The sequence below is a fragment of the Spodoptera frugiperda genome, chromosome 25, assembly GCF_023101765.2.
Source record: "Spodoptera frugiperda isolate SF20-4 chromosome 25, AGI-APGP_CSIRO_Sfru_2.0, whole genome shotgun sequence".
NCBI lineage: Eukaryota > Metazoa > Arthropoda > Insecta > Lepidoptera > Noctuidae > Spodoptera > Spodoptera frugiperda.
In genome coordinates, this window is record NC_064236.1 from 7522473 (window position 1) to 7535196 (window position 12724).

The 12724-nt window shown below is 37.1% G+C and overlaps 1 protein-coding gene across 1 annotated transcript in view; it reads right to left on the reverse strand.

Moving 5' to 3' along the window:
- Positions 1–1143: 1143 nt before the first annotated feature.
- Positions 1144–12724, reverse strand: part of LOC118263389 (intraflagellar transport protein 122 homolog) — a 30469-nt gene continuing 18888 nt past the window's right edge. Inside the window, 13 exon segments of the mRNA XM_050704460.1 lie at positions 1144–2173; positions 2404–2559; positions 3464–3648; positions 4637–4805; positions 5243–5351; positions 5865–6053; positions 6337–6493; positions 6865–7010; positions 7533–7661; positions 8338–8498; positions 9089–9289; positions 9457–9490; positions 9492–9539. Coding sequence (XP_050560417.1) covers positions 2003–2173; positions 2404–2559; positions 3464–3648; positions 4637–4805; positions 5243–5351; positions 5865–6053; positions 6337–6493; positions 6865–7010; positions 7533–7661; positions 8338–8498; positions 9089–9289; positions 9457–9490; positions 9492–9539 — 1855 coding nt within the window. The 3' untranslated portion in view covers positions 1144–2002.

Here is a 12724-nt window from a genome sequence, read left to right on the forward strand (position 1 = left end):
TCTTCTAATGGTAGGAAAGGTGGAAGGTAAGAAGCTCTAAACAAAAACTCGTGGCTACGCAATATTCGGGAGTGGACCGGTATCAACTGGGACTTGGTACCCTACACTTAGCATTGTTGGCTATCAACGTCGCAACACCGAATATGATGCTTTGCCATTATGTGGATGAGAGTCCGTGCGGTGAGCTAATCTTGGTGTTCACGAATCAGTTGTACGTTGGTAATTTTTTACCCATGTTAATTTACTACACCTACTTATTCGATATAAGTCGCAAACTATATTCATTTGTATTTGGGTCACCACAACGCCTTTGACGTGTGGTGCTTAAAAATGCTGTTACAAAGACTTATATCTGCAAATAAACATTAACTTGCACTACTTATAAGGCGAGGTGTAACACTACACTGAATACCGTACTCAAAATCGCGAGTTTTTTTTAATATAAATTAATCTCCACGGACTCGAGTCCGTGCCCTTGTTATTATAAAATAAATAATCGCGAGAGTTTAAACACGCATGACTGACACTATAGTTTTACTAGGGATAGCTAGCATTCCCAAGCCGCTTCTTGTCCATCGACTGGAGAGATGGCACCGCATGTAGGTATTCATATAGTCGCACTTACAACCGACGAGGCAGTCAGAATAACGATGCAGTGATGATTCTGACGGACCCTAGTGGGTTACGAATAGCATTATAGAATCCTCAACTCAAGGCAAGTAGTGCAATTTTGACCTGTGATATTGTGAATTCAAGGACCAGGTGCAACATCATTTGTATTACACCCGGTGTGCGAATAGTTAAAACTACTTAATCGATTTGATTTAATTTGAACAAATATAAAATCAATCAACCAATCCATCAAATCAACAACAATCAATGGTCGTGTTTCCGAGAAATAAGGGATAAGAATAAAACAAGGAGTTCGAAGCAATAAGGGCGGTACTCGTTGTGCACTCATCTTGATAGCTTTGAGTGCAGTGCGATGCGCGCTCGAGCACCGACGTGTCGCAGTTGTACGCAAAGGTCGCAGCACAAGTTTCTGCCCCATATTTCGCAATGAGTTCACAACAACGTAGGAGCTACATAAAAGCTATGTAGGAGCAACAAGGGCGGTTGTGCACTCATCTTGATAGCGACTTGCACCGGGACAAATTATGCCTCGACTGCAGTGTTCGTAATCTAGATAAAATTGGTCACCTGGACTTGGACCGCGAGGAAAATAACCGCCCTTGGGTGCATTTCATAGTCCGGCCATTCGTGCAGAAGCATAGCTCTCCCACACTGCTTATCAATTGCACATATGGACATGCTGTACATCACCGACGATAGCAGAGCGCAGCGCACACTGCAATGACAGCTTGAAATTAAGTGACTTGGTAACCGGCCAGTAGCATTTTTAACACTTACAGCCGTACTTAGAAGATGAGACGGCGCAAGCGTGTTTATTGTGTATTTTAGTTTAAGATGACCCACTGACCTAGGTTTTAGCATATAAATGTCTTTAGTAGCCTACCAAAAACTGTTGAAGGCAAATCCTCTACTAGCATCAGTGTGTTAACTAGTCGCGCTACATTTAACGAAAACGCCATAAAATATGGTGTCACAAAACGACTTCTTCGCATACATACTGATGTACAGTTATTATTCAGTAGGTTGAGAACATATTAGACATGTTCTCAGTGTATAAACCAGATAATGATACCAGTTACATTAAAATACTAACAATTGTTTACTACATTCATTGTGACATGTATTACAAAGCCCTAAATACTGATTTACCTTATCAGACTTTCAGACGGTGAATGAAGCATAGGACTTCATTTTAACAACAACCTATCAACATCGTGGTATTTAATACATATTGTATACACACTAATACTATCAACCTATTTCAATTTCTAAAGTTTTGCACAGATTTCCAACCTTATGCCGTTAGACAATAGTTGAAAATCATTTAACAAATTTTCATAGAGATTATTTGAAAATATAACTAAACATATCACCAAGATCCGCGATCATTGCTGGGACTAGTCGGAGTGGGGCTGGAGTCGTTCAGCAACGAGTCTTCGGCTTCTTCTTCATCAGGCCGAGGTTCCTCTGCAGGATGGCGGCAGAACGGGCAATGACCTTTTGTTACCAACTGGATCTCAAAGTCTTCTAAGTAGAACAGCTGTGGACAATATAAAGTGGTAATTAGTTTGTATTCTTTATTAACTCACTGGGAGAGTACGGTTGGTGAAAAATCCACTGTATCGGGTATAGTAATAGGGTGTATAATAAGTTACCTTATGGCAATGCTGACAGGCAGTGGCTTTTTCACTAACCCAATTCTCCCTGGTGAGAAGGGTTAGTGAAAAATCGACTATGCCGCATATAACAATAAGGTGTATAATAAGTTACCTTATGGCAATGCTGACAGGCAGTGGCTGGCAGTTCAGGTAACATGTTGCGGTACATGACGGGTCGTAGTGGCGGCCGGTTGATGACTATCACGCTCGCTGGACTCAGTTGCAGCAACGCTCCTCGACTGCATATAACTACTCCGACATCATCGTCCTGTGAACAATCATTATGTTAAAAATTTGCAGTCAACTAGCTTGACTGTTGAAGTAATAGTTTGACGAAAACATGTCTTAAGATCTTTCTCATAAAATAAATATTATACTTATTCCGAGAAAATGTGATATGATTATGCTACAAGGCGATTCCAATAATTCATAATTCGTTAAAAATATGGGTATGAATAATTTAAGAAAATAAGATTATAGAGCTAAAGCGGTACATTGAAAAATAATTTAAACAAGAGTGTCCACTAATGTATCATGAAATAAATGACAACACACGAATATCGTTCGACCCACCGACAATTCGTCGACCCATAAGGTCCTATAGTTTCGTAAGACATTTAGTACATAATGAAGGTAGAAGTTGTTAGGCTTTACTGAATCAATGAATTTTATGGAGAACAAAGGAAATCCAAAAATAACGAAATTAGTCGGTAGTCTCTGCAAAGCGCAGCAGTATAGGCCTTAATTCGTTATGAAGGTAGTTCTCGGCTGATAATTCCTCGAATTCAAATAATGAACGAAATGGGCGTACACACAAACGCGCATGCGCGATCACCCGGTTTATGCTAAATGCCGATTTCAACAGCCTATTCTAATTAACAATCAAAATATTTCGATCAATCTTGATTTTCGATTTGATTGAAGGAGAAGCAATGTATGTCATATTTAAATAAGTAGGTAGGCAGTGTTAATATTGCCTTCATCGTTCTATTAATGACAAGTAGAAAGAATGAAAAACTTTTTTAACCAGCCCCGAAACATATGTATTTAGCACCAGCCACGGTGCAGCAAAAAGAACGCAATGCCAAAAAAATCAAAAATACACAAAACACAAAATAAAAATGTAAAACAAAAGGAAAATCAACTCATGATGTATATTCGATTGTACTTACCTCATCAACTTTATCTAGGAACGGGTCGGTGCTGTCCACATCATGGTCTATTCGCAGCACTTCAGCTCCGTACTCCGTGTTGTCTGCGAGGGTAGACTCAGGGAGTGGAGCGCGTTCTATGAGATCCAACGCTTCTTCAAAGGTTATCCCTTCCGCAGGCTCGAATTGTACTAGAGGCAGGACTTCTGCAAAAATTAAAAAAAATACTAGTATATATGTCGAAGATACACAAAGGTTTTCCGGCTCGGTGTCCATTACAACAGCGAAAACAGACAAAGCCATGATACTGTCGCACGAATTCCAACAAAATGAGTTTCGTTCACACCGCTACTGATATTTATACAATTCAACTTATGTTTTATACCCCCAACCTTCAAAACAATTTGATGCTTCGTTTAAATTTTAAATTTAAAATAAAGAATAGGCTAGTTTCTAACTAGTCAAATTCAATACTTTTAATGAAAGGTCTAAAACGATATTTTCTGTGAATAATGTAAGAGATCAAGGTTCAAAGTACAAAAAATTATGAAATATAGTAATTCTAAATTCGAAATTACCATTAGAATGAATTTTGAATTTTACATGGTTGCAAAGAAGTAATTTCATATTTATTTTAGTATATTGACTATTTTTTTGTAAGTGCTGATGCCAACAGATGGCACCACTAATAGGATGCACGTAGAATTAAGCTTTATTTAATTAACAAAATAATGTAATAAGTCAGATTAATTCCCATAATTCCTATTTAAATGTTTTCTGCAATAATAATAATATTTAAGCGACAAATTAGTGTTTTTAAATATGTATGAAGTAACACAAATAATATAATCAGATTGTCAAAACAATGTCCATAAAAGACGAGATAAATAAATAAATAACAGATTTGTTATGGCGCATTTACATTAGTCGGTTAGACCGTATTCGGCTGCAGGCCGTATTCGGTCACCAACTAATATAAACAGGTATTCGTTTGGCCGTATTAAGTTTGGCCGTATTAATTCGGTTTCTGTTAAACCGAATGCGGCCGCCGCCTTCGGTGACCGACCTACGACCGACCTAATGTAAACGCGCCATTATTATGGTCTGATCATTTGGGTGGAAATATAAGGATTGTATACTTGCAGATCTCCTCATTTCTGATTCCATCACGAAAACTATAAACAAAGTACTAACCATGTGTAGCGAGTGAGTGGGCAAGCGCATGTCTACAGAAGGGACATCGGGTGGCACAGAGAGGCGGCGTGTGACGTCGACACCGCCAACACAGTGGCGCCACCTCGTCGTCTCGAGACACTCCCCCAGTACTAGCGCGAGTCTTCAAGATTAGTAGCTCTACACTTTCCTATACAAACATGACCAACATACACAATAATCAATGTTTTATATTTTGCTTTCCACGATTAAAGTTATTTAGATTTCACTGTCGTTGGCGCCAGAATGGTGTATGGTATCTTACGACCAAAGATTAAAGACAGTTTATTAAAACGTGTGTTTAGTGTTAGCCAATAGAATGGATTATTATTTATTTATTTACTTAATAAAAGATTCAAGGTATGATATATGATACTTATAAACTAGAGTTATGTCAAATAAAACTAAAACTAAACATAAATATTGTTTGCCTGTTTTATCTTATGCCTTAACACAAAGTTAGATAGCAACAGTAATTAGATAGACAGTAGGACTTTATAACTCAGTGGCGCCTTTTAGAGAGCACTAAAATGGCAATTTACATAAAATTTTATTCAACCTGTGATTCTGGTGTGCATTGATACAAACCTGAAACTTGTGTGGTATCTGCAATCCCAATATTTTGTCCAACATTTGACGAGCCAGCGTGTTCGCGTTCAATGCTTTCGCTTGTTTCGATAGACAAAGATACAAACAACTACATTCGTTGTTAAGGAATATTTATATACATATGACATCTATAATATAAAAATAAGTCGGATTTTCCTTCCTGACGCTATAACTCCAGAACGCACGAACTGATTTACACAGTTTGCATTCGTTGGAAAGGTTCGAGTGGTTTATAGCAAAGAAAATTCAAGGTAATGTTAAAAATAAATGCAGGAAAACAGGGTGAATATCATTCATTGGTGGAGAAACGGAGTTCACCGGGTTTGCTAGTTAATTATAATAATAGTATTGTAGATTGGGGATTGTATCTCCGGTAAAGGACTTTAATCTTTTTCAAAATATTACACTTACTATTCTTATACTAAACTAATTTGACTGACTTAGTGATGCACTCAGAGAAGGCATTTCCAGCAAAATTCACTGGGCAAGTCATGAATTTCTTCAACAGATTTTGAACTTCATCGTTTTGTAAATAAAGTTGAAAATCTGTCAATTGCTTTCATAATAATTTTAGACCTTTAATACCATTAACAAAGGATACAACATAGAAACTCCAGTAGGCGGTTCAACGTCTAATAACGCCAAGATGTACCGCGCCGCGTTCAGTAAAGCTTCTGGTTGGCTTAGAGAAAATGGTTCGTGAACGCAGCGGTGTACGACGTCATATGCGTGGTAGATACGGGCCAGCCGGTCGTTGTGTGCGTAGTCACGCAGCGATCTATTGCGTTCTCTGTGGAAAAAAAGGAATTATATCTTATTAGTCATTTGTGTCTATAAAAGCTTGTTTTAAAATTAATTTACTTTATGCTAGCATTACAGCCTGAAATGTTTAAAAGATTTTTAAATCTTTTATGCATGACTGCACGGTTGGCGTGGTTGGGCTGCCGTACAACGTTTTGCGGGTTCGATTTCCACATGGAACAACTCTTTGTGCGTTCCAAAGATTGTCATTTAAAAGTGAAATTGTACCCGTGGGTGTTGTAAGCTTATTGATAATGAATGCGATTACTTACTTATCAGTAATAGCAGCCGCAGCAGTTTCTAAGCATTGCATAGCCAGTAAGTGGTGAAGGTAGCCTGCATCGGAAAACCGCTCTTCGGCCACAGCGTTACCGACCAGTATCGTGAACACACGCATCGCCGTTGTTGTTTCACCGGCCATGTGGTATGCTGCAATAAACATGCATTCATTTTGCAGAGATATTACAAAACTGATTGTTTTTTTTAATAATATTTTTAGGCGCAACCTATAATAGTATGTACGTACGTATGAATCCAATAGCTGATTGGTTCCGTTATAATTTTAAACATGGAAACAATGTTTATATTCAAACTTATACAAAATTTGATTTTGTCGACAAACTTAAGGTTATGGTTCTCATATAGGTTAAGATTCTCATATAGCATAAGCTTTGTAAGTTTTAAATTAACTTTCAAAATTGTACATCACAATGAAGTTAATTCGAACTTTGAAATATAGAAAGGAGCTGCCATTTCGTGTCTTCATTACCTAAAAGCATTCTCAAGAAACAGAATCTAACCTTTCTGTGCTTCAACGAACTTGTTCTCTTGCGCCATTCTGTGGGCATACGGCAAGTATACTTCGCGTTTACACTCAGCATGCTCCCGCGCCAATGTGAATGCTCGTGACCATTCTCCTGCAGCTACTGCCAACTGCGCCACTTTACTGTGAATTAGCAAAACATATATTCACAAAATAGAAATAACAAGAAATCTACTCTAAGTTGGATGGTGTGTCGTGTTTTCGTATCTCATGACATTTTGATTTTCACCAAATTAGTGGCATCTAACAGTACAGTACCCTTACTATGAGTTTGCTTTCTGATTAGCAGGCTCGAATAAACCAACCTATCAGAGCGCGGAACGCGCTGCACGCTGTCGTTTCGATTACTTTTAACGTAAAGCAAACTCGTACTAAGGGTACAGGTTATACGTTAGTTTTGGTGCTACGTTACACTAAGTCCGTTTTAGTGATGGTTGGTAGAAACGGCTATTATTGCACTATAATAGTATACGAGATGGCGAACCACTGATTGGTAAACAACATTAACAAATATTTTACCAATTTATTTTGGGCACGTCACAGTGATTTAAAACTTGCACTTTTGTAAAAGGTTCACTATCCAGACTGTTGCCTGATATCTATTTATTGATACAAGTATGTGCAAGTACACGAAGATATACGTACGTATAGTCTCCAAGCCGTTGGTACACATCAGCGGCAGTCGCTGGCTCCCCAGCCTTCACTAGCGCCTCGGCCACGTAGCGGAGAGACCCACTCGAACCCTTGTCCAGTTTGCGTGCCAATTCTATTAACCTGTTTTAAAATGAAAGATTTTATTTCCAAGAAAAGCGGATCTTAGTTGTAGCTATACTTAAGTACAAGTAATGGGGATAGGAAGATTAATAGAAGTAATAAAATCGGGGGGGTGTGTTACCAGAGACGGCGCTTTTATAAATACTTTTCATTATTTTACTTCCATCTATCATTTCAAAATGCATATGGCGATCAATTATGAGTGCGGCCATAGATAACACTAGTAACGCGACGATCCGTACTTCGTGTAAGTAAAGTTCGCGCATTAATACCGTTATTATTGATACAAGTTCCCAACGTATAACTGTTAGGCTATAACTTGATAGACGGAGGGCCTTACTAACTTAGGAAACATCACACCCTTTTCCTTTAAATGCTCAAACCATCTTAACATAGCTTTCTTGTTTAATTATTATATGAGTAACTAAACTTTATTCATTAACTAAAAATCACGGTTTACTCAAGTAAATTAACGGTTTACGACGTCACGCAGCCTACAGCCAGTAGACTCTCAGACGTCGCCGCGTCTGCACACGCTAATGATGAAGGCTCCCGTAGTAGAGTTTTTCTCCATTAATTTACGTGAGTAAACCGTGAGTTTTATTTAATTTAGTATGGTCTCACGAATAGTTATTATAAAAATATATTATTATACTACATAATATTTCTCACTTACATGTCTCGTCTACCAGTCTCCGCCATAAGTTCTGCAGCTCGTTTCACGTCACCGGCCGCGAGGTACATCTCAGCGGCCGCTCGGGGCTCGTTCACATGTCTAGCCCACTCGGCTCTACGTCGAGCAAGCGCCGCTAAGCCTTCGCCCTCGCCTACATATTCCTGAGAAGTTTCACAATAATATTGTATTTTGAATGTACCATTGCGGGAGAGCCATGCTTCGGCACGAATTGGCCGGCTTGACCGGAGTGATACCACGGCCTCACCGAAAACCGACGTGAAACAACGCTTGCGTTGTGTTTCGTTGTGTGATTAAGGTTACCGGAAGCCCAATTCCCCCTTCCCAATCTTCCTAATCCCCGATTCTCCAACAACCCTTAAATTCCTAACGCCCAAAAGGCCGGCAACGCACTTGTAACGCCTCTGGTGTTTCAAGTGTCCATGGGCGGCGGCGATTGCTCAGCATTAGGTGGTACGTCTGCTCGTTTACCGGCATTCCAAAAATATATATATAGCACTTTCATGTAAATATATTACCCGAATCTAAGAATCTGATAGTTTTAATTTTATAATTTCAGAAGTTGTAGCATTAACAACGTACAAGGTTACCCCTATAGGTCGTTATTTAATGTATAGGTATATGTTGTTGTTTAATGTATGGTATGAGCTGACTTTTTATATACTTTTTATCCTACAGAAACGCGAGCGAAGCCGCTGGTAGAAGCTAGTATACTCTAAAAATTAACACATACTTGTGCTTTGTTGAACATTCGGAGGTCGACGTATAAGTTGAGTGCCTTCTCATCTCGGCCTACACTTCTGTAAGAGCGCGCTGCATCAGCATACCGGCCTCGGTAAGCCATCACTTCGCCCAGAACCACTGCCCGTTTCTCACCAGCCTCGAACCGTTCCTGTTGGTAAAGAGAGTGATAATGAACCATTACAAATCTATGCTTAATTAATCTTATACTTCACACTAACATTATAAGTGTGAAAGTGTGTTAGGATGTTTGAACGTCAATTACGATGAAACTACTGAACGGATTTTGATGAAATTTAGTATACAGACAGGATATGAGCTGATTTGGGCGGATATGAGCTGATTTGGGCGATAGAACACTTTTTGGAAGGCTTTTCTAGCCACGCGAACGCGGCTCCCAGTCTAATGACGTCACGCCTAGGCACGCTACTGAGTATGCTTCACTGGAATTTAGAGCATAAATTGATAATACTTCTTTGTACAAATGTGAAGTTATTGAGCACAATTTCATTTGTTTTTTAACTATTTATTAGTAGTAAAAAGGTACCGGTAAACTATGGCAACTTTACCGGGCCCTTGGCAACTTTACCATACTATAGGTATTCGGTATAAACTCATTTATCTAAAAATCTACCCACTAGAATTCAGTTTTGTAATAGAAGTATTTTTAAGACATTAAAAGGAAATATTTACTATATTTTGCGTAGACGTAAGACTGCTATTATGCCAGTAATGGCCGTCACAATGTATGCGTGAAAATGAGCTAAAAGTTAGTTGTTCCTAAATTGTGCTTACAGAGCCTTAACTATTTGTCACAGGTGAGTGAAATTTTGATCTTGTATGTATATTATAGTTGGGATTACTGTTGTAATGTCAGCAATTGCTTTTTCTTTAATTTATTGATAAATAATCGCTTCGGTAATGTTGACACAGGTTAGGTAAAGTTGCCACGGCCTGCTTTGTGGCAACTTTACCTACAGTTAGGGTTGGCAATAAATGTTTTTTTCTTGTTTGTGTGTATGTAACCATTTTCGAATACCTAAATTTCACAGCATAATAGTGAATATCCTGGATGATAAGATATAATGTATTTAATAATATCTTTTGTTTTACAGCCAAAATGGCTCCCATGAAACAAAACCGCAGAAAACTCGGAGCTAGACACTATAAAAATTATACGGAAGTGATGTTATAATTAGCTATGGAGATAGTGAAGTCATAAAATTAAAAAGTCAAGGATTAAACATTATTTTGTAGCCTTTTTTACAATTTTAAACATAAATACTTAAAATTTTAGAACTTAATTTAGTTGAAAAGGGAATAATATTTATGTTAGAAATTTGTGCGTTTTTTTACTTTAGGTTTAAGGTTTATTAATTTTTTTTTAAATATACATGTCATAAAAAAGTTCCTCCTTTTTTGACAACCCCGAGCGTAACAAATTATTTGTATGTAAATTACGATGAAACCCGTGGCAACTTTCCCTAATGTCTGTGTAGCCGTTATCTTTATAGATTTCCTCATATTGTTTGCATTATAATACGAAGAGGTCCTAGATGAAGCCCTCTGTACCTCAACAACTCTTTAATATGCAATACACGATGAATACGGCGCGTAGGTAAAGTTGCCAAAAATTTGGTATCTTTACCCATGTTGTTTTTTCTTTACTACGGCTAAAATAAGTATTTGTATTTAATGACGATTACGGTAAAGTGAGCCAGATAGACTACAATTCTAAATATATAGTTTTGGTTTCTATGCGTCTTATGGTTAAAAATATATTTCGTGTTTTGTTCTAAAATATGGTAAAGTTGCCATGTTTTACGGTACCTGAAATTATAATTATGATTTATTTGCCGTAAGTAATATTTTCCAGTGGTCAGCATTCTATGAGATTTAACACTTAAAAGTATGTATTGGATTCAGTGCCTAGTTCTTCAGTGTTCTTATTTCAAATTCAATTTTATTTGTCGTCAGTTACTATTTGCAGCATTAGTCCAGTCATTTGGTAGATAAAAAGGGGGTTGGGGGGGGGTGTATTGATTTATCAATACATAAATTGTAGGAATTTTTTTCTAGTTTAATTTTGTAGATAAATATTTTTTCGTAAAATGCGTCGGAACGGAGATATTAATAAAAAACGTCAGATAGATTCGTCATGTCTGTCTGTCCATCCGTCTGTCCGTATGTCACAGCCATTTATTTCCGAAACTGTTGGGCCTACATATTTGAAACTCTGTAGGTTGATGAATTTCGATAACCGCTATTCGAATTTTGAATAAAAATTATTAAATTTAAAAATTAAAGGGGGGCACATCATACATGGAACTGATTCAAAAAAAATTTTTTTTCAGCTAACATATCCGTTATGGGTGTCTATGGATAGGTCTTTAAAAAAGACATTAAGGTTCCTAAAACTATTTTTCGTCGAAATCAACCGTTTAAAAGTTAGACGCTTCCAAAGAGGAATAACCCCCCCTCTAACTTTTAAAATAAGAGAGTGAGAAAACTAAAAAATATATATGCTGTAGATTTTAATAGAAACTAACAACGAAAATTGGTTTGAACGAGATATCATTATTAGTTTTTAAGAAATAAAACATTTTCATAAACCGCAAATATAACTTTGTCGTTCATACAAACACTATGTAAAACCAAGTTATTTTGTAACTTTTATAATATGTCATCTACTTGCTGTTACTTCATGGGCGAGCCCAACTCGCACTTGGCCGGTTTTTTCAATATGGCGGCGCGAGCGGCGGGTGTACGAGGTGGCAATGTTGAAATTCGAAAAAAGCATACCCAAATCTATAAATTCACCAATTTTCAAAACTCCCGGAAAACTTTCCAGGTAAAACTACCAAATGACTGGACTACATATTGAGCAAAAGATTTATAAATCTTTGGAAGATCTCTATCATTAGTCTGTCTTTGTCAATAAATTATTAAATTTAATCATTTTAAATAATATATTCTTCACAATTTACAAATTTTCTAGCATATTTTAATAATATCCTTTTTGTATATTGGTTTGTTAGATCCTTTTAGTAAACTTTATTGGTTTGTTAGATCCTTTTAGTAAACTTTAGTCATGTGTTAGATCCTTTTACGGCGCATTCCAATAAACTACCGATCGGTAAATTTGCTTACGAGCCGTAGAATTTTGACATAAGCTCCATACAAAATGTGTCAAAATTCTACGGCTCGTAAGCAAATTTACCGATCGGTAGTTTATTGGAATGCGCCGTTAGTAAACTTTATTGGATTGTTAGATCCTTTTAGCAAACTTTAACGACGTGTTGGATCATTTTAGCAAAGTTTTATGATTTGTTGGATCCGTTTAGCAAACTTTATTAACTTGTTGGATGCTTTTAGCAAATTTTAACGACTTGTTAGATCCGTTTAGTAAAGTTAGTGGATTGTTGGATGCTTTTAGTCAACTATGATATATTGAATCCTTTAAGCAAACTTAATGATACGTTGGATCCTTTTAGCAAACTTTATTGAGTTGTTAAATGTTTTTACCAAATTTTAATGATTTTGCTCGATCCTTTTAGTAAGTTTCAATGGTTTGTTAGATATTTTTAGCAAACTTTAACGATTATCTGGGATATTTTACTAAAGCTTA